The following is a 24,292-nucleotide window of genomic DNA, read 5'->3' as shown; positions in this document are numbered from 1 at the left end:
TGAGGTTAAAAGACAGTAAAGCTTCCAAAATCAAGCATTCAAAAATTAGGAAATGCCAGAATTAAGGTTGCCCCTGAAACTTTAATTTGGCCACTTTGTGTATATGCATAATGGCGTAATCTTTAATTACTTGATCACAGACTATTTTTCTATAACCCTGGTTCATTCAGTTAATTACTGGCATTTCCTATCTTTTGAGTGCTTGACTTCACAACGTTAACATTCGTTTCACAATTTTTTTATGTAACATAATTATAGGAGGAACTAACAGTGATGCCTACATTTAGAGAAGCAAACATTTTTCCTTGGTGATACATGCCTTTTTCTGAGAAGCTCTACTAGCTCCATTGTTTGCAACATGGTTTTGATCTTTGACAAGGGAAAAGCCCAGGGACCAGAGAGGTGTTTTTTGTTCATCTCATGAAATTCTATTCAGATTTGGCAGTTTTAAGCTGTTGAAAATCACTATTTCCTTACTGTGTCTTATGTTTTTAGAATTTCATTTTGTCAGCATGCCAAAAACCCTGAACATTGTAAGGCCAGACTACAGCTACAATAGCTGCATCATACTGGGAACCCCGGGGTGCAGAAATTAAACCCAGCTGCTGTGAGCAACTTTGTAGCAGTGGAAGAGAGAGAGTCAAGTCTGGTTCCCCTCAGTCAGCCTGTGGACCAGTGCCACACTGAGCATTAAAGAAGCTGGGAGTAGAATATAGATGTCTAATATAGCAGATTGTTGGTATGACTCTCATCCACATAGCCATGCTGCCTTTCAGAAAGAACCTGCTGTATGTTTGTCCTTAAGTATGCTATCTGTAAAAGTATCAGAGGGATAGCCGTGTTAGTCAGGATCTGTAAAAGTAGCAAAGAGTACTGTTGCACCTTATAGACTAACAGACATATTGGAGCATGAGCTTTCGGGGGTGAATACCCACTTCATCGGAGGCATGTCAGATGCATATCTGTAAAAGGTATGCTATCTGTATCATTCATTGTTAACCTACTGTTTCAGTGTGCTATGGGGATGAATCAGGATTGTTGCATATTGTTGTTCTTTGCAGGAATCCTGCCACATTTGCTCTAGAAGTTGAAAGTGTGTGAAGAATGAGGCAGGGTAAAATAAGAAGAGAAAGGATGGGTTTATGGTTAAGGCTGGTTTAATGACACACACAGAAGAACTGAGTTCTCTCCCTGCTTCTGCCACAAATTTCCTTTATGATGCTAGACAAGTTACTTAAACCAAATTTTGACAGGTGGCCACTAAATGTATTATTAATTTTTCTAGGTGCTTGAAATATGTAGGGCCTAACTTTCAGAAATGCTACTGAGCACTCACAACTATAACTGCAATCAGTGGGAGCTCGGGCTACTTAGTACCACAGGCAATAAGGCAATGAGATCTGGATGAATGAGCACAAGATTGGAATTCAGGAGATCCGGAATTCTCATCTTGACACTGACTTTCTGTCTGATCTCAGACACCACTTTTAGTCTCAGTTTCTCCATCTGTAAAATGAGGATAACAATAATCTCTTGGCTCCCATGGATGTTGTGAATAGAAATTCTTTAATGTTTATGAGGCATTCAGATACTGTATTACAGTAATGAGCACCATGAGGAAATTAATTCATTGTAGGATTTGGATGGTGTGCAGTAAATAAGGTGAGGCTATATGTTAACCAATGAAGATAAAAGGGAGTGTTGAAAATGTAACTCAGTCACTGAACACTGCCTCCAACTGGATGAGACACAGGTTCTGTGGAAAAATAATATATGGTCATGGAAAGACTATCATAATACATATGCACTAATGGGCAGAATTAAGATTGCATGCAATCTTAATTCTAGCATTTCTTTCAAAGGCTTGACTTTGCAATCTAAATAACTTTATTTTAGCATTTTTGTATGTGACTTATTTAGACTTTTCAAAAGCCTTTAACAAAGTCACTCACAAGAGGTTATGAAGCAAAGTAAGAAGTCAGAGAGTGAAATACTGTCATGAATTAAAAAGTGAGTAAAATCCATAAAACAAATACTAGGAATAAACAATCTTCAACATTGCAAAAAGTTAACCAAGAGGCGCCCCCAAACATCAGTACTATAAATTATAGTTAATATAATTATCAGTGATCTGGAAAAGGGTGAATAATGAGATAGCAACTTTTAAAAATGACACAAAATTATATAGATTAGCCAAATATTCAAAAAGGAATTAACACAGCTAGGTGAATGGTCAGTCTGATGGCAGATGAAATTAAAATAACATACACTGGAGGGTAATAGTCAAACTACTCAGAAATGTTACTGGGTACTAAATAATCTGTATTCAGTCAGGAGAAATAACTGGGCATATTAATGAAAAAAATTATTCCATGTATCCCCCTGATTTGTTCTTCCTCCCTCTGAAATAAGAAGTTGTCCTCAACACATTCCAATAATTTATTGGAATTTTTTTATTTTGCTGTATGACTTTTCCAGCAGATGTCTGGATAGTTAAAGTCCCCCGTTACTACCAGGTCTTGTGTTTGGGATAGTTTTATTTGTTCTAAAAATTCCTCTTCTACCGCCTCCTCCTGATTTGGTGGTCTAGTATAGATCCCTACCATGACATTGCCCCTATTTTTCACACATGTTATCTTCTCACCTCCTCTTGGATCTCAGAATAAGTGTATATGTTCTTTATGTACAATGCAACACCTCCTCAATTTTTTCCCTGCCCAGACTTCCTGAACAAGCTATACTCTTCTATACCAGTATTCCAGTCATGAAATTTATCGCACCAAATCTCTCTGAGTCCAGTTAGGTCATAATTTAGCTTGTGTACTAAGACTTCCAATTCTTCTTGTTTATTCTCCATATTCCTTGCATTTGTGCATAGATATCTAAGCAGTTGAGAAGATTCCCCCACTAATTTCTCACTTGTTGCTCCTATACCTTATTGTAATTTACCATTTCCCCCACCCCCAAACATTTAGTCATCTGTCAGGCTCTTTTATACCTACCTGTGGGCCTTTGTCACCTATCCCCTTTGAACCTGGTTTAAAGCCCTCCTCACTAGGTCATTGAGTCAGTGTATGAAGTTGTTCTTCCCATTCTTTGTTAGGTGGACTCTGTCTCCTCCTAGCAGTCCCCCTTCATCCCATGGTTGAGGAAGCCAAAGACCTCCTGTTGACATCATCTGCACAGTCATGCATTTATCTCCAGGATATATATGTCCCTGAATGGGTCTTACCCTCAACTGGAAGGCTGGACAAAAACACCATCTAGGCCCCTAACTACTTCACTATCTCTAAGAGATCTGTAGTCACTACTGATATGCTTAGGGTCACAGATGGCAGTATCATTAGTGCCTACATGGATGAGCAGTATGGGGTAGTGGTCAGAGGGTTGGATAAGCCTCAGCAACCTTTCCGTAACATCTTGGATGCAGGCTCACTGCAAACCTCCCAAGATATCTGGTCAGGTCAGCAGATGGAAGTTCCATCCTTCTCAGAAGGGAGTCCCCAACTGCCAGTACCCTACATCTGTTTCTCTTGCAGGTTGTGGCCCCCCAACCCTTGGAGACAGGTGGCTCCTGCTTCTCAGATATTGGGGTCTGCACTTCTCCTGTTGCCAGTACAGCATTTCTGGTTGTTGACCTCAATGGATGGTGTCACACCCCACTGGCTCCCTCCCTCAGGGAGTCCCCAGGGAAGGCAGATCAGCACTGTATGTGGCTAATGCTGTTGCAAGCATTGCAAAGCATTTTGGGGAGGGTCAAAGGTGTGTAAGTGGGGAATGAAACATTTCTTTATGGTACGAGAGGCCAAGGGTGGGGCGGAAAGAAAAAAGCAGACTAGGCACTTTAGCTAGGCTGTGTGAAGATAAGACGCTGGCCCTGGCCCAAGGTCCTGGGCTCAATGAGAAATTTACAAACGAGAAATTTACAGCTGCCCAGTTGTGAGAAGAGAAGAACTAAGTGGAGCAGAGCTTCAAAACCAGCAGTGAAAACAGAGCAAATGAGGCAGCGATGGTGAAGGCCAACAGAAGGGAAATCCAATTCTCCAAAGCCAGTGTGTTTTGGGCAGCCAAGAAGGCCACAGCAAGTTGATTTGGACTGGTACAAAAAGCAGCAGGCACAAAGGGCCCTGGACAACAACACCCCCAAAGGAACCCAGGTGTAGTGGGGTGGTCACCCGCTCCTGCTCTGAAGGGCTGAAAACAGCCCTGGGAGAGGTCTGTGGCAGGGCAAAGCAGCGAGCCTGGGCTGATTAGGGAAGCAGCCACAGCTGGTCCATGCCCCAATCAGGCCACAGCCGGCCCTATAAAGGGGCTGCTAGGCTAGAGCTTAAAGACTCTCTCTCTAGCTTGCTGAGAAAGGAGGGCCTGGCTGATGGGAGCTGAACAGGGTACCTGAATGCAGCAGGGCTGGGGAAAGGCTAGAGGAGCTGGGGAGCTCCAGCCTGGAAACTCCCTAGGCTGAAGGCCTTGATAAAGGCCAGAAAGGTTCTAGGATGTAAGGGTGTAGCCCAGATTAGGCAGAGGCAGCCGGTCCTAACCCCCCTTGCCTGTGATGATTGGCTTATACAGACTGCAGTCAGCCCCAGTGAAAGGGGGATAGATGGTGACTGGCTGTGGGGATAGTGGGTGGGGGTTCCCCTGGGTGGGGAGACCCAGAGAGTGGGTGTACTGCTAGGGGACAGCGCCCGAGGATAAGGGGTGACAGATCTGGAAGGAACACGGGGGCCAGTGGCAGTGAGGCACCAGCCTGCAGAGGGTGCTCTGGGTCAAAAAGAGCTAATTCCCAGGATGACCGACAGGAGGTGCTGCAGGGGTGAGTCTCGCCCCATTACCAGGACTTAAAAACCCTCCCGAGAGCTGGAGTAATTTGGAAATTACAGCAGATTCCCTGGACGACCTGGGCCTAGGGCAAGAACTCCTGTCCACCCCTCCCACTCTTCTTCTTACATTACACCCAGGCCTGGCCAGTCTTGGGTAGTGCATGTGTAAGTATAAAAGTGGGTTAGGGCTTGGGGCTCTAACACGTTCTTTCTTCCCCTGAGTGACATGGAAGTGTTCCAGCACTCTCTGCTGTATTTTATTATTTTATTAATAAAGCTTTAAAACTTAGACCCTTGATGTGCTTCATCATCTCCTCCCTACAAAGATCCTGAAGCATCAGCCTAATCAACTGATGCCTTCAGGCAAATTGGTAACAAAAATCTGTCACAATGGGCGACCGGATGGTGGTGGAGCACCATCTACTGCCTGAAGTGGCAGCCAGTCTCCTCCCTGTAGAGCAGCCAGTTCTCCTTCCTCTGGTGCGGCTGTAGTCTTCTCTAGTTGGTTAGTATTCTTTGTCCTGGATGTCTCGTGCATCCTGTCAATGAAGTCCTCATGCTCCCAGAGGCTACACAGATGAGCCACCTCCTTCTGCAGCTCTCTTACCTACTTCCTGAGGGACTACACCAGCCAACAGCTCTCATGCCAGTTGTTTCCCCCTGCCTGGCTTTCTTTGTCATGCAGGCCACCTTCCCAGCAGGTCAAGACCAGGTTCTGGGTAGAAGAATCCAGGGTCAGGATGGCTGTTTGGCCAGGTCCCCACTGGTGCAGGCAGAGGAAGAGCTAGCAGTGGTGTTGTTGACATGCTGTTTTCCTCACATAAGCAGGTTCTTCCTTGTGGAGTACCAACAAGTTGAAGAAAAAACTACCTCCTTGCCTCCTTCTGCTGGCAAACAGTTGGCTAACTTGCTTTGTCTTCCAGCTGCCTTTGTCTCACTAGCCACATGTCTTATAGCATTGAAGCCTAAAGCTTAGCTGGATTTTAAAAAAATTGTAATAGATTTTTCTATTATTTGTGAGAACATCCATGGTAATATTATACTATACAGATTTTATAAGGGATATAATCTCTCATTCTTGAGGATATAAGCCAACCACTGACCCAGGGGAATTAGAATACTTTCCTGATGGGCCAGTTTTTCTATTATGTTTTTTGTTTTGTTTTTTCAATGTTAAAGGGACATCAATTTGAAATCTAGTAAATTAAAAAAAAATTAAAAGTAGTTTCAGATTCTATGCCACCTCACCATTCTGCAGCCAGTATTGCGGTCTTAAAATCACTTTTTTTCCTTTTTAAACATGTTTTTCTCTCCCCAGTTTCTTTGTGAAAGACCCCTCAAACAGGGGAAACAGTGAAAATGTAGTGATAAATATTTGTTCCTGCACTGAGTGGTATCAAGTGCACCAGGTGAACAAATAGAAAAAAAAATTTCCGATGCCTTTTAGTTGTAGTAACACAACTGACATCATGGCCTAACAATAGTAGATTAAAATAAAAAAGCCAGGCAAATGTGATTTTTAAATTGACTGTGTCCTGCTAAACAAGTACCTGAACCTATCCATAATGCTATTACTGTATGACCCTGAACTGTATTCTCTACAAGAGGAAATGTTTTTGTTCTTTTGTATTAATTTGTAGAGATATTGCCAAGTATGGAGGAATAGAATGGAGAGGTGAATATGAGGTCCTGGAGACAGGATGGGGCCATTTCATGGATAGGTTCTAGAACAAGGGGTGTTCTGGAATGAGGGGTGCTCTGCACCCCCTGGCTTGAAGTGATTTCCATTATATACAGGATTTACAGTTTGGTTCAATAGCTCTCAGCACAAGGGTTTCCAGGTGTCCGGTTTTTGACCGGAACACTCAGTCGAAAAGGGACCCTGGCAGCTCCGGTCAGCCCACCAACCAGGCCGTTAAAAGTCCAATCAGTGGCACAGCGGGGCCCGGGGTTAAGGAAGGCTGCCTGCCCTATCTCTGCACAGCTCCCAGAAGCAGCCGCCAGCTCCCTGCGGCCCCTAGGCCAAGGAAGCTCCGCAGCTCCCATTGGTTGGGAACTGCAACCAATGGGAGCTGTGGGGGTGACGCCTGCGGGCACGAGGGCAGAGCACGGAACCTCGCTGGCCAGCCATGCGCTGAGGGATGCAGGGACCTGGCAGCTGCTTCTTGGGAGCCGCGGTAAGCACCGCTGGGACCCCAAACCTCATCCCACACCCCTGCCCCAGCCCTGAGCCCCCTTCTGCACCCCAAACCCTAATTCCCTGGCCCCACCCCAGAACCCACACTCCCAGCCGGATCCCTCACCCCGCTCCACTTCAACCACCTGCCCCAACCCAGAGCCTTCTTTTGCACCCTGAACCCCTCATTTCTGGACCCACCCGGAGCCTGCACCCTCAGCCCAGAGCCCATACCCCCTATCCCCCCACACCCCAACCCTCTGACCCAGCCCAGGCCCCTCTCCTGCATCCCAAACCCCTCATTCCTGGCCCCACTCCAGAGCCTGCACTCCCAGCCGAAGCCCTCACCCCCCTTCCACACCCCAACCCCCTGCCCTGGACCAGTGAAAGTGAGGGAGGGTGAGAGTAAGCAACAGAGGGAGGGCGGATGGAGTGAGCGGGGGCAGGGATTTGGGGAAGGGGCAGGGGGTGGGGCAGGGGTGTTCGGTTTTGTGCAATTAGAAAGTTGGCAACCGTACTCAGCACCCCAACTATAAAAATTGTTCCAGCAGCCCTGGATATGTTACAAAACCAGGATGACAAATTTTAATTTGATTCGGAGATAGATAAGAAGCCAGTGAAAGTGTTGAAAAACATGGTTTCATTTATCTGAATGATGACATAATCTTGATACACCATTCTGCACTCTACATTGTTTGAATTTGCTGCAAATTACAGAGGAGAAGGCTTTGCAGATTTTTAGCTAGTTTTTCATAAATATACGCCTTTTCTGATTGGAGTTTTTGTTTTTATACCTTAATATTTGAAAAAATAGACTTGATACATTCAAGATGGCATAATCTTGTACGCAGCCCTTTTAAACAATTATTTAACTTTAGGAAACCTTTTAACCTCTTTTAAAGTGACCACATTTTTTAAAAAGAAATGTGACTTGGCTTTCTCAACTTGGTTTCTGGAATTGTAAGGGATCAGGTTGGGGAGGGGAAATTGTCGTAAAGGGTAAGAAGTGGGGAGGGATGCCAACTTATGCTTGTGATAGAGGATGGGTGAATCTTCCCATCCATGTTGTGACAAAGTGGGACTGTTCTTAATGTTTCCTCTGAATACTATGTGGGTGCCTCAGTTTCTGGCCGACACTCTGTCTCCTGGCAACTAATGGCCTGGGCCCTTTCCCCCCCCCCCCCAAGGGGATGCTAAAGGTGTGGGAGAACAAAGAGATCATGTGATCTCCTGGTCCAGGAAAGAGACAAAGGCCAGAAAGGAGGGGCTGGAGTCCTGACTGGCTTTGTGGGGAGCAGTTCCAGAGCATTGCCCGAGGACTCCGTGGGACATGTCTTTTTCTTTCTTCTTTTTTTTTTAGCCTCTTTGTCAGTTGTCCAAATTCCTGTGCCTGGTGCTGCTGACCACCCAGTTTACTCCCTTTCTAAGTTAGGTTAACTTGTAGCTATGTCTGTGCTGTGTTAGAGTTGTAGTATTTCCTCAGTGAATTGTTGTATACTCTGAAACCTGAAATAGTCTAAATTCCACAGCATGCCAGTGTGCACAAAACAGGAATTTGGACTCCATTGTGCATCAGAGTGCACAACAACAATTCAATGGTGAGATGTTGCAAGCTGCAATTGGGCGAAACAGACACAGCTGGGCTACAAGTTCATCTTGGTGCTAGGGTGGCAGACTGTAGAGCACAGAAGGTCAGCCAGCTGGCTGATTATACTAAAACTGGGACAAAACACCAGCTTCAGTATAATCTGCCAAAGCCACAAAGCCATTCCCCACCCCCAAACACACACATGCAAAACCAGGACATCTGGTTACCCTGGCCTCTTTATTTGTACTCCCTCATCAATGATAATGATTAGCATCCTAGGCTGTGGGAGTTTAAAGGACACTGTTTTTGATTACTGCCGGAAGACATTTTGTTTCCAAAATCAGAGCTCAGATGAAATTTCTCTGCCTTTTGTACTCTTATTAAAGTTATCTGTTTTTCTGTTGACTGTAAATCTTATTAGAAAATGTGCTACAGCTTAAGAGATGGTTTTAAATGGTGAAATATTAATAAACAAGTGAGGTCTTCCTAGACTTAATGTGCAGAGGATCTAGATTCTGCTGATCAAAGATTCAGATTCAATTATGCTATATCATTCCAGTGTAAAAGCATTTTTAAGCAGTGAGGACTCATGTATAGATAATGAACAACATCATTTCCAAATCTTCAATATAATATCCCAGCATATTTCTTATAGGCAGCTGTCTTATTCTGGCAAAAATTCAATGTTGATTTCTGGAACAGGTGGTCATTATTTCATAACACATCTCCTGAGGAAATCCTGATAATGGAAAACAGTGTAGATCATATTGTCATCTTATAAACTATGATTTTAACCTGCTCTACCAGCAGTAACCTCTTTTTATCTCAGTAAAAATCTAAAGGCCAAATCTTGTTAGTGTTTCTTAAAAAAGTAATCCCATTAAAAACACTGGGTCCAATTCATCAGTGTAATACAGCCCTATATGCTGACTCCAGTGATGAAAAGTGGCCATAAACCTGACAGATTCAGACCTTAGAAATTCTCTACTTATAGGGGAAGTCCTTATGTATTGTAGAGCTGGAGCAGGAGCTCTGCACAATCCTGCTTGCAGTCCCCTGCACAGGTGGCATGTAGGGGTCCTGGGCAGAGACAAGAGAGTCTAGCTACTGCACATGGCTATTCCCAGCCGCTGCAATGATCCTTTGGTGTCACAGCCAGCCAGTGAGGGCATACCCAAGGCTACTCTAACCTGTCCCGTGGGTTAAGCTGGCTCTGGATGGTCCCAGAATAGAAGAGGCATAAAGCCACCTTTGCTTTACCCCAAGATCCTGCACTGAGTGGCTCACAGGCTTAGCTGAGAATCACTCCCAATGGCTTCAATGGGACTACTTATGTGAGTCTGGCAAACAGGATTTGGTCTTAAATATGGCATTTTTTGTTAACTACTTTATTTAGAAAGTAGACAGCCACTTCACTATACCAAACTAACTTTTATAAAATGTGACCACTTGTTAATGTAGTTTATCCAAGAAAATCATATCAGATGCAAATATTTCATTAATAATCTAAAATAAACAAATTTATAGCAATAATTCATTGCATTTATAAATTATACAAAAATGGTTAAATCTAAATTTGTTTGATAAGCGGTGATGCCAATTCAATAACTATGCACAGCAGTTATACAGTTGAGGTGCTGGCATGAATGACTTACATTGCATAAACTGGAATTTATAGAACCAGACATTATAGATTAAGTAACAATATTTGTCTAGTGGCCATATCCAGATCACACAATATTCTCAACTGCTTTTGGCAGTTTAATTTTAAATTTTTCAAGCCCTAGACCTTCCAGCACTTCTGGTAGATTATCCCAGTCTCATAGATATCACTGTCTTAAAGTTTTTCATGTTATTTAACCTATTTTTCCTTTTACAAATTTCATCACATTAACTCCTTGATTAAAAAATAATCCTTTTCCAATTTGGTGTCTCTTATCAATCCCTCCCTCCTCACATAACCCAAACAGAACTTGCATCAGGTCAAACTGTCAGCAGGGGCTCATTCAGTGTTTCCCAAAAGAGAACTAACAACATACTAAAGGGACATCATCACATAATATAGCCCCAAGTTTTAGGCTTTGTGAAAAAGAAGATTTTACAAAACTGAGGGTGTTTTGTTAAAGAAAAGAGCTACCAAAGACTTTGTTTGGATTTAAACATTCTCCTGCAGTGTCTGCATCCCAGATATACAAGCATTGTATTAGGATATGTGTAAGGGACTTGGGGCATAGACAGTCTTGCCTAGTGGTCAAGGATGGTAGCAGGAGTTGGAGGAATCGCTAGAGCCAGGTTCAGTAAGGAGGAGTCAGGGTCAGGCTGGAAATCAGAGGTAGTACGAGGCTAATATCAAGAGGCCAGAATCAGACTGGAATCTCTGATCAGGAGATGAGTTGAAGTCTGGAGTCACAGCAAGCCCAAAGTCTGTGTGGTTGCCCACACAACTTTTTGGTGCACCCTCCAGGGTCAAATAGAGTGCTTGGCCATCAGAGGGCCATATGGTACTGTCACTCTGGATTACTTGTGGTACTCCCGGTGGTGCTTGCTCTCCAGAGTGCTCCCCTGAGTATTGTTTTGGATGGCCTCTCAGTGGCACCGTGGGCATGTCAGCTGAATCTGGGTCCCAGGTCTGTAGTACTGGGTTCTAGTCCACAGATCCTTACAGGATGAGAGGCACAATGTGAGATTGATTAGTCTGTTTTCAGCATCCAAACTTATTTACAATAAATATAACAAGTTAAGTAGTCATAGTTTTGTGGAAGGATTTCATTTTAAGTTTAAAAAAACCACCTTCCTGTGTAATTCCAGTTTCTCATTTCTGGCCAGTGTTAAGGTTCCATACGTAAGGCCTGCCAGGTAAACGAGATGGTTAAAATTTTCATTTGATTTTAACACATAAATTGTGCTCTGTCTTGGCTCTGTCCTGTTGCCCATTGAGTCCTTTGGATCATTCATTAGGGAACTGCACACTCCTCTGCTCAGTTGTCTCCTTTATAATGTAGCTACTGAATTACCAGTTTCATATGCTGCAGATATGGGCCATAGCTATCCAGTCTACTCAGTTTATCCCTCTTTACTTTGTGCACCTGGCAAGATCAGAGCCTGAAGTGTTATGTTCTGTAACTTACTAAACATAGCCACCACAACTGGAGATCATCAGGAATTTTTTGATGAAACTTTTTTTCATCAGAAAATTCTAGCTCATGCAACCAAAACATTTTGCAGGAAAGGTTCATTTTCAATTAATTTCTCCTTTCAAAGTATTTATTGCAAAAAAAATTAGAAATTAAAAATTGTCAACTTTCCAATTTGGCATTTTTTAAATGAAAAATTCTGGTTTTGTTTGAAACAATTTTATTTAATAAATTCAGTTAATTTATAATATTTTTTATTATAAATGAAAGTTGAAACAATGTTTTGAAATTATTGAAACATAATGTTTCAATTGACCAGAACCTTTTTTTTTTTTTTTAAATTTTGGTTCATGAAAATTTTGGCAATTTTTGACATTTCATCCTAATTCATAACTGGAAAAAAAATTGAAATCTTGAAAATTATCACAGTTTTCCACTCAGCTCTAGCCCCAACCTATTTAATCAGGATTGTGTATATACATTGTGTTGCCCACTATGTTTAATAAGTTAACGAAGAGATCTTCAGCCTTAGGTTATGATGTTGTCAGATCTTGTAAGCTAAATAGGGTCATTCCAGATCTGTTACTGGATAGCAGAACTCTGAAGAACACATGGCCTGTTTAATAGATGGCACCCACCCCTCTAGTGATTAATTACATATGCCTTATTTTTAGGGGACACAGTGTGGCAGAGCTAGTTCAGAAAATATTGCCAAATTCCTAGCTGCAGAGAACCTCCCCAAGTCATGGAGTCTCTACTAATATTTGTGTTGTGTTTACTGCTCATGTCCCAGTTCCACATTGTGTAAAGGATGAGCTGCTTCTTGCTGATTTCAAGATCAGTGGTGGAAATAACCCAGGCTTCCTTGTTAACTATTTCATAACTGATCATTTTAGCAGAAACATGCCTACATCACAATCTCAAACTGCCTCCTAGGCCTTCAAAGGTGCCAACAGATCCAGCTGTCTCTGTCCATCTGCCCCCAGCCAACTTCTATAATGTGGTAATGCATTTTCAATACAAAACTGTGCAGCACATTGAAAATTATACATTTGGGGGCAGTGTACAATTACAACAAATGAAACATCACAACAATACAGTATTGATTGGGGATCTTCAGTCTGATCATGGCTCAGGAATGTGGAATCTGTGTCAGCAGTTTTTCCCAAGTTCAATTATTGCCTATCAGACTGATGAAGAATATTAGATCAGTTCCTGGCACCAAAAAAAAAAAAAAAAAAAAAAGGAGGGTATAGGAAAGACTGTACAACTGGCTTTCTCTCTTTTTTAACATCAGATCATTAACCCACCCATCCTCTTCATCTTACATGCCAGGTCTTGCTTTTTCCTGCTACATCCTTTTCTACTCCATTGGTGTGCAAGTCACATTACTTTTGCACATGCACTGAATGCCAAATCATTGCAAGTTACAGTACTTTTGTGAGTCAAACCAGATGTATAACTAACACCTCCATTTCATCACCACTTAATTTGTCTCAAAGGCTTCCATGTGATTTTCATATAATTACAGTAGAGCTTTTGCCTACACTACAAAGGCTTTTTGGTATAGCTTTACCAGTGTAGCTATACTGGCATACACCTCTAGTGTAGTCGTACCTTATGCTGAGTGCCAACAGAAGTTTTTCTGTCAGCACAGTTATACCACCTCCCTAAATGATAGTAGCTAGGCTGACTGAAGCACTCTTGCTGGTGTAGCTAGGTGGTGTATGTTTTTTTCCACATCTCTGACTGACATAGCTATGCCCACAAAACTTTGTAGGTTAGTCCTAGCCTAGGTCTGAGTTTGGTCAGATATGTTCAGCTATAATTACAGGACATCTTTCCATACTTTGTAATCTAAGCTTAAGCTTAATGGCCAGCTATGAATTTTGTAGTGTTAAGTCTATCTGTGTTTATATTTTCATTAATTTAGTTATTTTGCATTTAATAAGAGGTTTTCCTAATGTCTGCTAAATCCAATCATTAGATGTTATGCATAAAAACTCTTCACTGTGTTTTTCTTCAGCACACCTTTGGGAGACTGTCATTATCATACATGGGAATAGATTCCCTCAGGCAAATTCATCACTGATGAAAGCCCACTGAATTCAGTGCTGTCACACCAGAAACAGACTTGGCAGGCAAAGGGTGATATAACTTCTAGAATCATATTGTTACGTTTAATATTAAATACAATACAAGATATAGTTAATAATAGGCAAGACCCCACCTTCACAGGCTTCTGTGAGAACCCACCAGCAACAGATTGAGAAATATCCATTTGAATATCAAAGACACTCAGTAGAGTGAGAAGTATTTACCTCATAAACTTTCACAAAGGTGTAACGTGCAGGAGTGCTGGTAAGATACAGAACATTCCCTAGTTTTGTGATCTGTTTTAATTTAGCTGGAATATAATTTAGTACACATACACCTAGAATAGCTTTCATATTCACTTAGGCACTCAGTACAGTGATAGGTATAAGAATAGACATGGAACAGAATCTGTTTTCAAGATTTACTACATTTTTATTCTGAATCTGAAATTTTTATTTGGGAAATATATTGTGAAATATCTTAAAATAAATCTGTCTTTTATTTGTATTGTGTGAGCTAACTGAATCCAGTCTAATAGCTTTTAAACTTGCAGTATGAAAGAAGCTGTTTGGGGAATTATAGGAATGCCCATTACACTCTCCTAATTTTTGAAGATACTGTAATTGAAGAGAGGGGTGTATGTATGTGTTTTATTTTATTTTATTATTTTGCTTCTGGTTTGGACCATTTATATTGCAGCAGGTTTTGGCCACAAGTACATTTTACTGCCAAATTGTAAACTACCTTAAATATTACACAAATGTAACTAACTTAACTCTGCTCCTTTGCTCAGTGCTGATTTGTGCCCACCCTCTAAAAGGCTCCTTAGGCAAGTTAAGCAAATGTATCCAGCTGATAGAGCTAACAATACCAGCATAAACACTATGGGCCTGATTCTCCTTTCATTTATGCCAATTTTATACTGATGTCATTCCACTGAGCTCAATGGATTTGCTCCTAATTTACAGTAATGTGAGAGAAGAATCAGAACAGGACATATACAATTTATACATAGAAAATTAAGGCTGTTGATAAGCTATATTTGTAACACATCCTCTCCCCCAGATTGAATATTTTAAACTGAAAATGCAAGCTATCAAATAATGCAACCTCCCCCCAAAAAAGTAAAAAAAAATAGGGCTCCAAATCACATAGTGCTTACACATTGGTTCAGTTGTAACTAAGAATAGCTCACATTACGCTTTGTAAATGTGTCATTGCTCCATTTATTTTCTCAACAACCATACCTACATTTTACAAGATATTAAAGATGTGTGTGTTTATATAATATACAAGACAATTTAATCTAACTCAGAGTAGTACATGGATTCAGGTAATGTTGTTATCATCAGTGTTGTGTTGCATTTTAGATGCCACATCTTGGACTGGAGAATGATACAAAACTTCTTTTTGGATACCTAGGGTTCAGCACTGGCATAATTCCAAGACTCCTTGATATGATTTTTTACTTGTTCAGCAGATAATTTATATATTGAAGCCATGCTTAATCTTCTGATCTAGCTGTATAGTAAAATCGCTTGAGAATTCAGCACTTACATTCTTTTCCTTTCAGAAAACTGCAAAATATATTTTGAACTATCCTTCAACTTTGGTCAAGTAAGGACTGATATGCCACATAATTAATCCAAAGTAACTCATTCTGAAATGAAGCATTTTAAAGTTTAAAATTGTAATCACTTTCATTATATAGTTAATTTGTATTATTTTTCTTTTAGGACTTTAACAAGATGTACTTTACCTTCACATGTTTAAAACTATATAATAGCATAACAATATTTATAGGAGTCATACTTTTACTGTCATAAAATTAAATACATATTTGCCCACATACCCCGTTTTCCTCCCTCCTCAATGTGCATGGGTGAATGAGCTGTCATGTCAGTAAGATCTTTCCATTGTTATTCAAGTACATCAGATATAACAAACAATTCCTTCACTAAGCCCCCTTTTACTGTATGCTTACAACAGCAAATGACTGCTCACGTGTAGACCTACTATTCTGCCCAGACTCAGCCTGCATTAAAAGACTAACATAATCGTATTGTGAGAAAGCATTAAGAGAAGTATAATCCAATGGTCTTCCTGAAAGACTTTTTATATAATGAAAATCTGTGAAGAGTAAATATGTGGACCAGAAGCATCGAAAACATTTAAACATTTCTGTATATATGATCATTCCTTGGCATACTTTTTTTTAAAAGGCTATAATCAATCTTTCAGGTTACAAATATGTTTTATTTTTAAATCCAAAAGCTCCTTTGACATCATGCAATTTGTTCAGTATTGTTACTTTGAATAATTTCATTCATATTAGAAAATATTTTTACATAGTTCTGTATATTGAACGCTGAGACTTTAATCCTACCTCATATTCATGATGCCATGAGGTTCACATTGTGCTGTCAGTTTAGAACGTGAGCATTACCAATTTAGTTACAGTCCGATGTTCAGGTAGTTTATGAACTAAAGCCCAGATCCTGCAGACTTACACATACGCTTAACTTTATGCCTGGGGAACAATCCCAGAATTAATCTTGTCAAGTTTAACAATTGCAACATTTCACAGAAACAGGTTAGCTGCCACTGTTGTAATGAGAGCCACAGGGCCACATTTTGTGGTCCTTCAGTCGAGCAAAACTTCTATTGCAGTCAATAGGACCTTTGCTTGACTCAAGACCACAGAATTTGGGTCCCAGACATTAGAGAAGGAAAAGATGTATTATATCATTTAAGCGCAGACTCTAATGGTATTTAGGCTCCTTACTTCAATTGAAATCAATGAAACTAGAGTGGGCAAAGTATTCGTAAATAATGTACTGCAGGAGACAATGCTGTAGTGATGGTGTTAGGGTCTAGGGACCCAGATCCACAAAGGTATTTAGTCTCCTGATTTTGGAGCTTAAATACCTTTGTGGATCTGAGCACTAGTCCTTAACCCCGTCAGTGCAGCATTGTCTTCTGCAGTGCATTATATGCTAGTACTTTGTCCACTCTAGTTTTATATGTTCTAAACAATGGGATTTCTGTCACAGATGGTACATTAAAATTAGAATTTAAGATTCATATCTGTAGTCAGAAGGTACTTGGTTTTTTCTTTAATAGGAATGTAAAATTCTGGTGTTTGTATCTGAGATTTTAGTATATCAGTCAGATGATTTAGAGTGAAATAGAATCATCTGGTGTATTGAGCTAATTGCCGATAGACATATTTGAAAGTTTTGTTTTTTTTTAATTTAATTACTGCTGCAAGTGAACCAGATAGTTAACAGAACATACTTTATTAGAAATGGAAGAAATAATAGTGACAGTAACAAGTTTTACTGCAAGTATAGAAAATGTCATTCCACCATACACAGGATGGACTGATGCAAGTTCATTCAACTATAAGATTTTAATATTTCATAGACTCATACTAAAATGGATATGCAATATTGATAAGACAAGTATTTTGAAATAAAACCTGATCGTTTGAAAAAAATGCACATTGCTTAATTTCTTTCTGAATACACAGAGTAACATTTGTGGTGCCTGGTTAGCATCATAATCAAAATATTTTTATTTTTGTCACACACTGAACATGTACAATATTATAAAGCTTGATTTTAATAATCTTTATTTACAAAAATATTCTTTCCAATCCCTTCAATTATAAAGTTCATTCTTAGAGTGAAAATTTGTAAACTGAACAGAATTTTCAGCAAAAAAAAGGATTAATTTGTTTCACAAGAAACCAAATTTCATTGTTTAATTCAGCTTTTTTTGTTTAAAGGTATTAGATGGATAAATAAATTGTAATTGCTAGTTAATGTCTTTCAGGTTGCTCATTGGGATGTTTTAACATTCTCCCCATATTCTTATTTGTAAAGTTTCTATTTATAATAAGATATTCTAACATGATACAAAAAGCTTTCTAATAGCAGTAAGAACCAAAGTATAAAACATTTACTTGGGTGAGGAATTGCTCTTGCTCCCATTTAAATCTAACGCAAAATTTCAGATTATTTGATGCAACTAGGATCTGCTCCTCGATGCAGACTTGCACAAAGGGTTTTTGTTTATTACCATTTGGATTTTATGCATGTACGTTTCCCTGAACTATGTCACATTGTACATACAGTTGTACTGGGTATTTTTAGGAGATTAATGGTAGGGTATTAGCCAATTAGGTGGTGCCAATCCTGCTGTCAGGCTTCTATTTATCTTTTAATATCACATACCTTAATGTAAGCTCAGTTGATAATACTGATGTTGTTGAGACAAGTTAATGATGTGTAAATCTGCAGTTTGTGCTGAGATAGAAAAGTTTAATTTTTTGGAATGATACAGAGTCCAGTCATTCAAAGGCTTATTTGTGGGAATAATCATGTTGAAGTAAGAGGAGCTACTTACATGAATAAGAGCTAATCACATAAATAAAGATTTGAGTAGCTGAGTCTGTGTGTCTTGTATACACTACAGATTTACAACTTATTAACCTGAGGCTCATTTTTGAAAATGTCAAATTGTTTACTGTTAAAACACTTATACAACTAACTGAAGACAGACAGTATACACAGTTCAGGACTTTGAGACAATTAATTTTGTGGATATTATCATTTATTATCCACCAGATACCAAAACTGCATTCCTTGGACACCCAAAACTCTTACCAAATTTAACTGAGCGCAATAGGAGTAAAAGGTGTGCAAGGAAAACAGGATAAGGTCCTAGCTCTTATTCAGTTTCTTGTAAACTGAATGATGGGAGAGTGCAAACAGTGAACATGAATATCTAGTGATTGGTGGTGGCAATCCAAATCTGTAGTATTAAGGTTTTCCAGCAAACTTTTTTTTTTCTTTTTTCCCCCCTGTATTTTTAGAAAGGTGTCTAGCCCTTATGGTTGTGAGGGAGATCTTCACTTGTAAGTCAACAAACAGCAGTTTCAGTGAGTCTCCATCTAGACAGACTGGAACGATAGCACCAAAAATACAAACTTTCTCTCTCTTCTCAAAATAATCTTTGTGACCATTAAGCAATCAGATTAATAACCACATACAAAATTACCCCAGTAAAATGAGTGAAGTGTATTGGTTAAAAATACACAGCCTTGCTGTGAATCCTCACAACACACAAAAACTTAGCCTGGGCTGGACCCATATGCAGAATTCACATTAGCATCTATACGAATTCCACATGCTGAGAAAGGGCAATATATGGCCTTAAGTTCAGACTGTTGTAGCGTGGATTAGTGTTTCCACTAAGTGTTAACTGACCTCTTCAACATGAATGGTCCCTTGAAATATGTGTTAAACATTCTGTTCCACCTTATATTTAGCTGTGACACTCTGAGGATATTTCCCAGACCTGAAGAGCTCTGGGTCAGCTTCTCTCTCTCTCACCAACAGAAGTTGGTCCAATAAAAGATATTAATTCACCCGCCTTGTCTCTCTAATATCCTGGGACCGACATGACTACACCCTGTATAGGTTCAAATGTGACATACAAGAGCTTTTATTTGCTCTCCAAAATTCTAACTTTATTAGTCTTCAGTTTTAAAGGGTAAACTCTGGGGATGGGGCACTAGGAGAAAACTGGAGGAGCCAGCCAGAAACTCCAGTCATAAGGGCAGAAGCAACCAAAGCAGGGATTTTTGGTCCTTTGGAGAACTTTCTACAGTTGTGACCAGGGGCGGCTCCGGGCCCCAGCACGCCAAGCGCGTGCTTGGGGCGGCATGCCGTGGGGGGCGCTATGCCGGCCGCAGGGAGGGCGGCAGGTGGCTCCGGTGGACCTCCCGCAGGCGTGCCTACGAAAGGTCCACCAAAGCCGCGGGTCCAGCAGACCCTCTGCAGGCACGCCTGCGGGAGGTCCACCGGAGCTGCCTGCTGCCCTCCCGGCGGCCGGCTTAGCGCCCCCTGCAGCATGCCGCCGTGCTTGGGGCGGCGAAATGTCTAGAGCCGCCCCTGGTTTTGACTGTGCTTCCTCTCTCCTGTGTTGATTGGCTGTTTGCTCCAACCTTCCTGCTCCCCCTTCTCCCTCAGTCTCTTCACATCAGCTTCACTCCACACCTGTTCCATTACCACCTTCTTCCCTGCCCTGTCCCCTCACTCTCTTCCTATTTAGCTTATCCCCTCTAAGAACCCCCTCTCCCCACAAAAACCCGTGACTTTTGCCTTCTTTTGAATTACAAAATTGTTTTATTAAGAAAGCTGACATGATTTTGTTTAAACACACATACACACTACTGCATATGCACAGTAACTTCTTGTCAACAAATTTCATGGTGAATTTTAGTAATGTGTCCTTTATGCTCAATTCAGAGGCATCTCTAATTTATCACTTTACATTTTAAACCCTATAAAGCAGTGCCTTGTCTTTATATTTGCCTGAACAGTACAATCTATGCCTGTGGCATTGTATAGTTACTCAATAATCTGTGTGCATAGGAGCAAGTCTACTTTAAACAGAACAGATGTACATAATTTGTATATTTAAAAAATTGATACATGCGAGATCACAGAAATTCTCTTCAAAGTCAGTGTTGTGTCAGTGCTCAGAGTTTTATTGGGGGGGAGGGGAAAGAGTTTAAACTGTCTACATGTAAACAATCAAACAAAAAGAAAAAAAATGTCAAAGTTAGGCTTTACGCTCTGTTCTCACAAAACTGCAGAGACATCCAATCAAAGATACCAACTATAGGCCCAATTCTGCATTTCCAATCATTTCAATTGGCCTAATCAGGCAAATAAAAGACAAGATTGATCCCTGCAGTTCTGGTTTCCTCTGGATTCCTGCAGATATGTATATAGATCTCATTAACTGTAAGAGGTCAACATGAGATTAGACCTCTATTTGTGCTGCAGAGGCAGACAAGCTAGAGCATCAGTTTTCACTTTACATGATTTTGTTAGTTTGCCACAACCTGTTCTAAAAATTGCTACTTATAATTTTGGATAAATGTAGAATATTTAATTTTGCAGCTGATGTGAAGTTCAACCACTTGCATGGAAAGAAGAATTCGGACAAGTAGCAAGAATTAGCTTTTCTGATGGGGAAAATAAAAAGAGATATATAAAAGGGCGGGATGGAGCCTGTTAATATCTCTCTGCGAAAGCTATTCTACAGAAGATATTCTCCATCTTTTTTTAAGAGTTGGATTTCCTTTAGTGATGATTAATGTATGCTGTGCCAAAAAGTGCAATTAGGATCTGTACAAACAGTGCATTTGGTATCAAACATTGATTGCACACTCTCCTAGGTTTAGACTCCAAGGATTAAGAAAAATAGACATTGTTTACATCTTCTTACTGGGATTTTCCATTTTTTCTTCTGGGCAGAATGTCCCATGTTTGAGAGGAAAACTCACACACGTCTATTAGTTTTGCCACAGCCATCCACCTTATCCACCCCCAAATCTTGTGCAATTCTCAACTACTTTGTAAACATGGACCAGCAACGAACATCAGAGCCTATTAAAGAACAATAATTTCAGGCTATTGAGAATAGTCATCTATTAATAGCAGACAAATCCCTGCTATAGCCTGTAGTGATAATACCCGGATACTTTGCACACAGTTAACCATTACAAAACCAGCCAAAAGTCATCCTATATTGTAGGCTGTACCTTTCCCCCTCTTTAGAGCTTTCAGACAAACAAACCAAAACCACATACATCCAGATGCTGGAAGCATGATCAGATTGTATGCTATCCAAAGATTTGTTTGTATATGCAAGATGTTGTCAGCTCTTCCAAGTGACCCATCTTGAAACGAACCATACTGCATGAAATACTTGTGAGGGAGCGGCTCTGTCTTGCAGGAACACTCAGCCAGCCTATGAGAGTTTTACCACACACACCGCCAAGACAATAGCGATAATGAGCACCGCGGAGAAAATGATCCCAGCTAGAACTTTGCTGATATCGCAAAAGGATTTGTTTTCCTCCACGGAGATCATGCCAATGGAGGAGGCGCCCACGCTAATGGTGGATTTGAGTTCAGCCCCAGGATCCTGTTTAGCCTCTACTGTCCACTGGGGGACATTCACCTTCATCTCCATCTCGTACATCATCTCTCCTACTTGGTTGATCTCGTTCTCCAGGTCTTTCAAATCCACTACATCTATGTTGTGTTCAGCCTCGTATTTCATGTTCTGGACGCTCATAGCCCTGGCGGCCACCCCAGAGGTTCCCCCGCTCATGCCCGTCTGGATCAGGTGCTTTTTGGGCACGTTAAGGGGGAACTCCTGGCCCAGCTCCAGGGCTCTCCTCATGTCAATCTCCAGGATTTCCATGCAAGTGGAGAAGATCACCCAGAGCCTCTCGAATTCAGCCTTGTCCTCCTTACTCACCGTCTTGTCCTTCAGGACCGCGGTGAGCTTGTTCCTGTTGGCCACCGCCAGCTCCTGGGCTTTCTGCCGAGTCTTCTTCAGCTCCTCCCGCAGGTTCTGCGAGTCCGAGGTGCCCCCGATGGTCAGCACCATGTGCCGATAGCAAGCAGTCACCTTGCTGAGCGCATCGAGCAGCGCCTTGCATTCCTCCTTCACCATGGCTCAGGAGGGCTGCAGACTCCAACAGGCGGGCTGGGCTGCTAGCTGGGTGTCCCTGCTGGTCTACCTCCCGCGGCTCAGTCCAGATTACCCTCTTTCGGACCAGGGAGCTGCCAGCGCCAGATGTCACCAACACGCATGGTAATCGCGGAGCTCGGATCCTGCATGCAAATACCTCGATCGAGTCCCTTCCGACCGCTCACACGGCTCCAAACCCTCCTACACTCCATGCAAGCGGGAGAGGAGTTTGGGGAGCGAGTGGCATCGCTTTGCGCATAGCATTCAGCACCCGAGGGAGGATTGCCCCAGTCCCTGCTCCAGACACACCGAGAGGGAGAACAGCTGCTGTTTCCTGCAGGAGGCTCCAGTACAAGGAAATCAGAGACACGTTGTTTTTAAATGCACCAATCCGAGTTGGCAGGAAGAAATGAATACCAGAGCTAACAACTAGGCAGCCTTTAATTAAAGCCCGAGGGCTGCCTCCAGGTGACCTGGGGCCGGTCTGCAGCGCCGGGGAGCTCGCCTGTCCAATACCAACCCGGCGCCTGGGCTATTGACATTAAATACTGCACCGCTGGAGCACCTGGAGGAGTCACGTGGTTCCGAGCAGGAAGTAGCTCCGCGGCTTCTCTTCCCAGCGCTGTGCTGCTCGGCGGGCCTAGGCTCCACCTTCGTAGGCTGCTGATTGAGTGGAGGCTGCCTCAGTCGCGGGAGAAGCCGGGGCTCATTGGCTTGGCGGAGCTGGGCGGCTGTGGTGCACCGCCCGCCTGGGATCCTGGTAGGGCTTGGTTGAAATACACAGCAGTTAGGGGGGAACCGGACGGCTAGTGGTTCTCTGTGTCTGGGGAGGAAGTGAGACAATGTTACCTTTGTAAGTAAGTAAATTTTCTGGTCTCTGTTGACTCCGGATTCTCTAAGTGAGGCTGTGGGGACTTACACTCCCCCCAGGGAGGAAAAGAACGACTTTGGGGACTGCTGGCTAAGTGGGGCCCCTTCTCCTGGCCTTGTCAGCACTGACCGAGACCTTTCCTGTGGCAGAGGGTAGCATTTGCGGGGGCTGTAGCTGTCCTTGCGGTGCCCCCAGTTCATCATTAATAGTGGCGGGGGGGGGGGTGACTGAAAACAGGGTTTGCCGCTGTCACATAGTTTCATTTTAAATTCTCTTCCTACCAAGGCCTGTGAACTCAAGCTTCGAAAACCACCTTCCATCCTCCTCTTCTACCCCAGCGTAAGAGATGGGATGGAGGGGGTGTGGGAAGCATGTTTTGTTCCAGATCTCCGTGTCCTGGCAGTGCTCTTGCTTCTCTGTGGGAGTTAAGTTACAGCGTAATGCAGGCGTGTGGGGCTTGTACACAGAGCTTCGGTTGGCTTCCTTTTTATACGCTTCAAGGGAGACACCGTTGCAAAGAGAGCGTGTGTTTTCAGAGTGAACGTGTTTCAGAAGGGAAATATGCAAATGCTTTTTCCACCCTCAACACAGTGCAGGACTCTGGATGGGATTGTTCACCTTCTGAAAAGTTGAGACAGCAACTCCGTTCTCGATATCAGATCCAAACGATAGGTGTCGGTCCAAACATGCGACTTATTAGCCCTGAGGAAGTCTCCATTCTGATTGTCCCCGTGGGGTGGGGAAAGAGCTCCAAAGATATTTTTAATTAATTGGGGGGTGGTGGAATTACATTATGTTGGGATTAAACTGCATGCAATATAAACATGGGGTTAAGGGTCTTTGATTTAAACACAGGGTTATTGTTTTTTTTCTTTTTTTGTGGTTCCACCTGCATTAGATGCTGAAGTTAATAGAGTTGTTGCTGATTATTTCTCAGACAGTACAAACTTTTTTTTTTCCCCCATGAGTAAATACTGTTTCTGTCAGGCTAGGAGAACTGATACTTTTCTGCAGCTTTAATCATAATACTATCTTATTGTTTTG

At 41.8% G+C, this 24,292-nt stretch overlaps 2 protein-coding genes across 2 annotated transcripts in view; one reads left to right on the top strand and one right to left on the bottom strand.

The window, feature by feature from the left end:
• Window positions 1–19,981: 19,981 nt before the first annotated feature.
• On the bottom strand, window positions 19,982–22,922 carry LOC123349373 (regulator of G protein signaling 9 binding protein). The gene has a single exon (XM_044987384.1). It carries the CDS (start codon window positions 22,357–22,359, stop codon window positions 21,646–21,648), a length of 714 nt encoding a protein of 237 aa, XP_044843319.1. The 5' UTR covers window positions 22,360–22,922; the 3' UTR covers window positions 19,982–21,645.
• Window positions 22,923–22,936: 14 nt separating this feature from the next.
• Window positions 22,937–24,292, top strand: part of ANKRD27 (ankyrin repeat domain 27) — a 74,651-nt gene continuing 73,295 nt past the window's right edge. The window contains exon 1 of the mRNA XM_044987387.1: window positions 22,937–23,137. The gene's annotated coding sequence lies outside the window, so the exon portion shown is untranslated. The remainder of the gene's footprint in view (window positions 23,138–24,292) is intronic.

Source organism: Mauremys mutica, chromosome 14 (genome assembly GCF_020497125.1).
Source record: "Mauremys mutica isolate MM-2020 ecotype Southern chromosome 14, ASM2049712v1, whole genome shotgun sequence".
Classification (NCBI taxonomy): domain Eukaryota; kingdom Metazoa; phylum Chordata; order Testudines; family Geoemydidae; genus Mauremys; species Mauremys mutica.
The sequence above is the reverse complement of the archived record's forward strand: the minus strand, read 5'-3'. Positions and strand labels throughout refer to the sequence as shown.

Bases quoted from the DNA above. Each gene is read 5' to 3' on its own strand.
- LOC123349373 (XM_044987384.1), bottom strand. From the start codon at position 22,359: ATGGTGAAGGAGGAATGCAAGGCGCTGCTCGATGCGCTCAGCAAGGTG.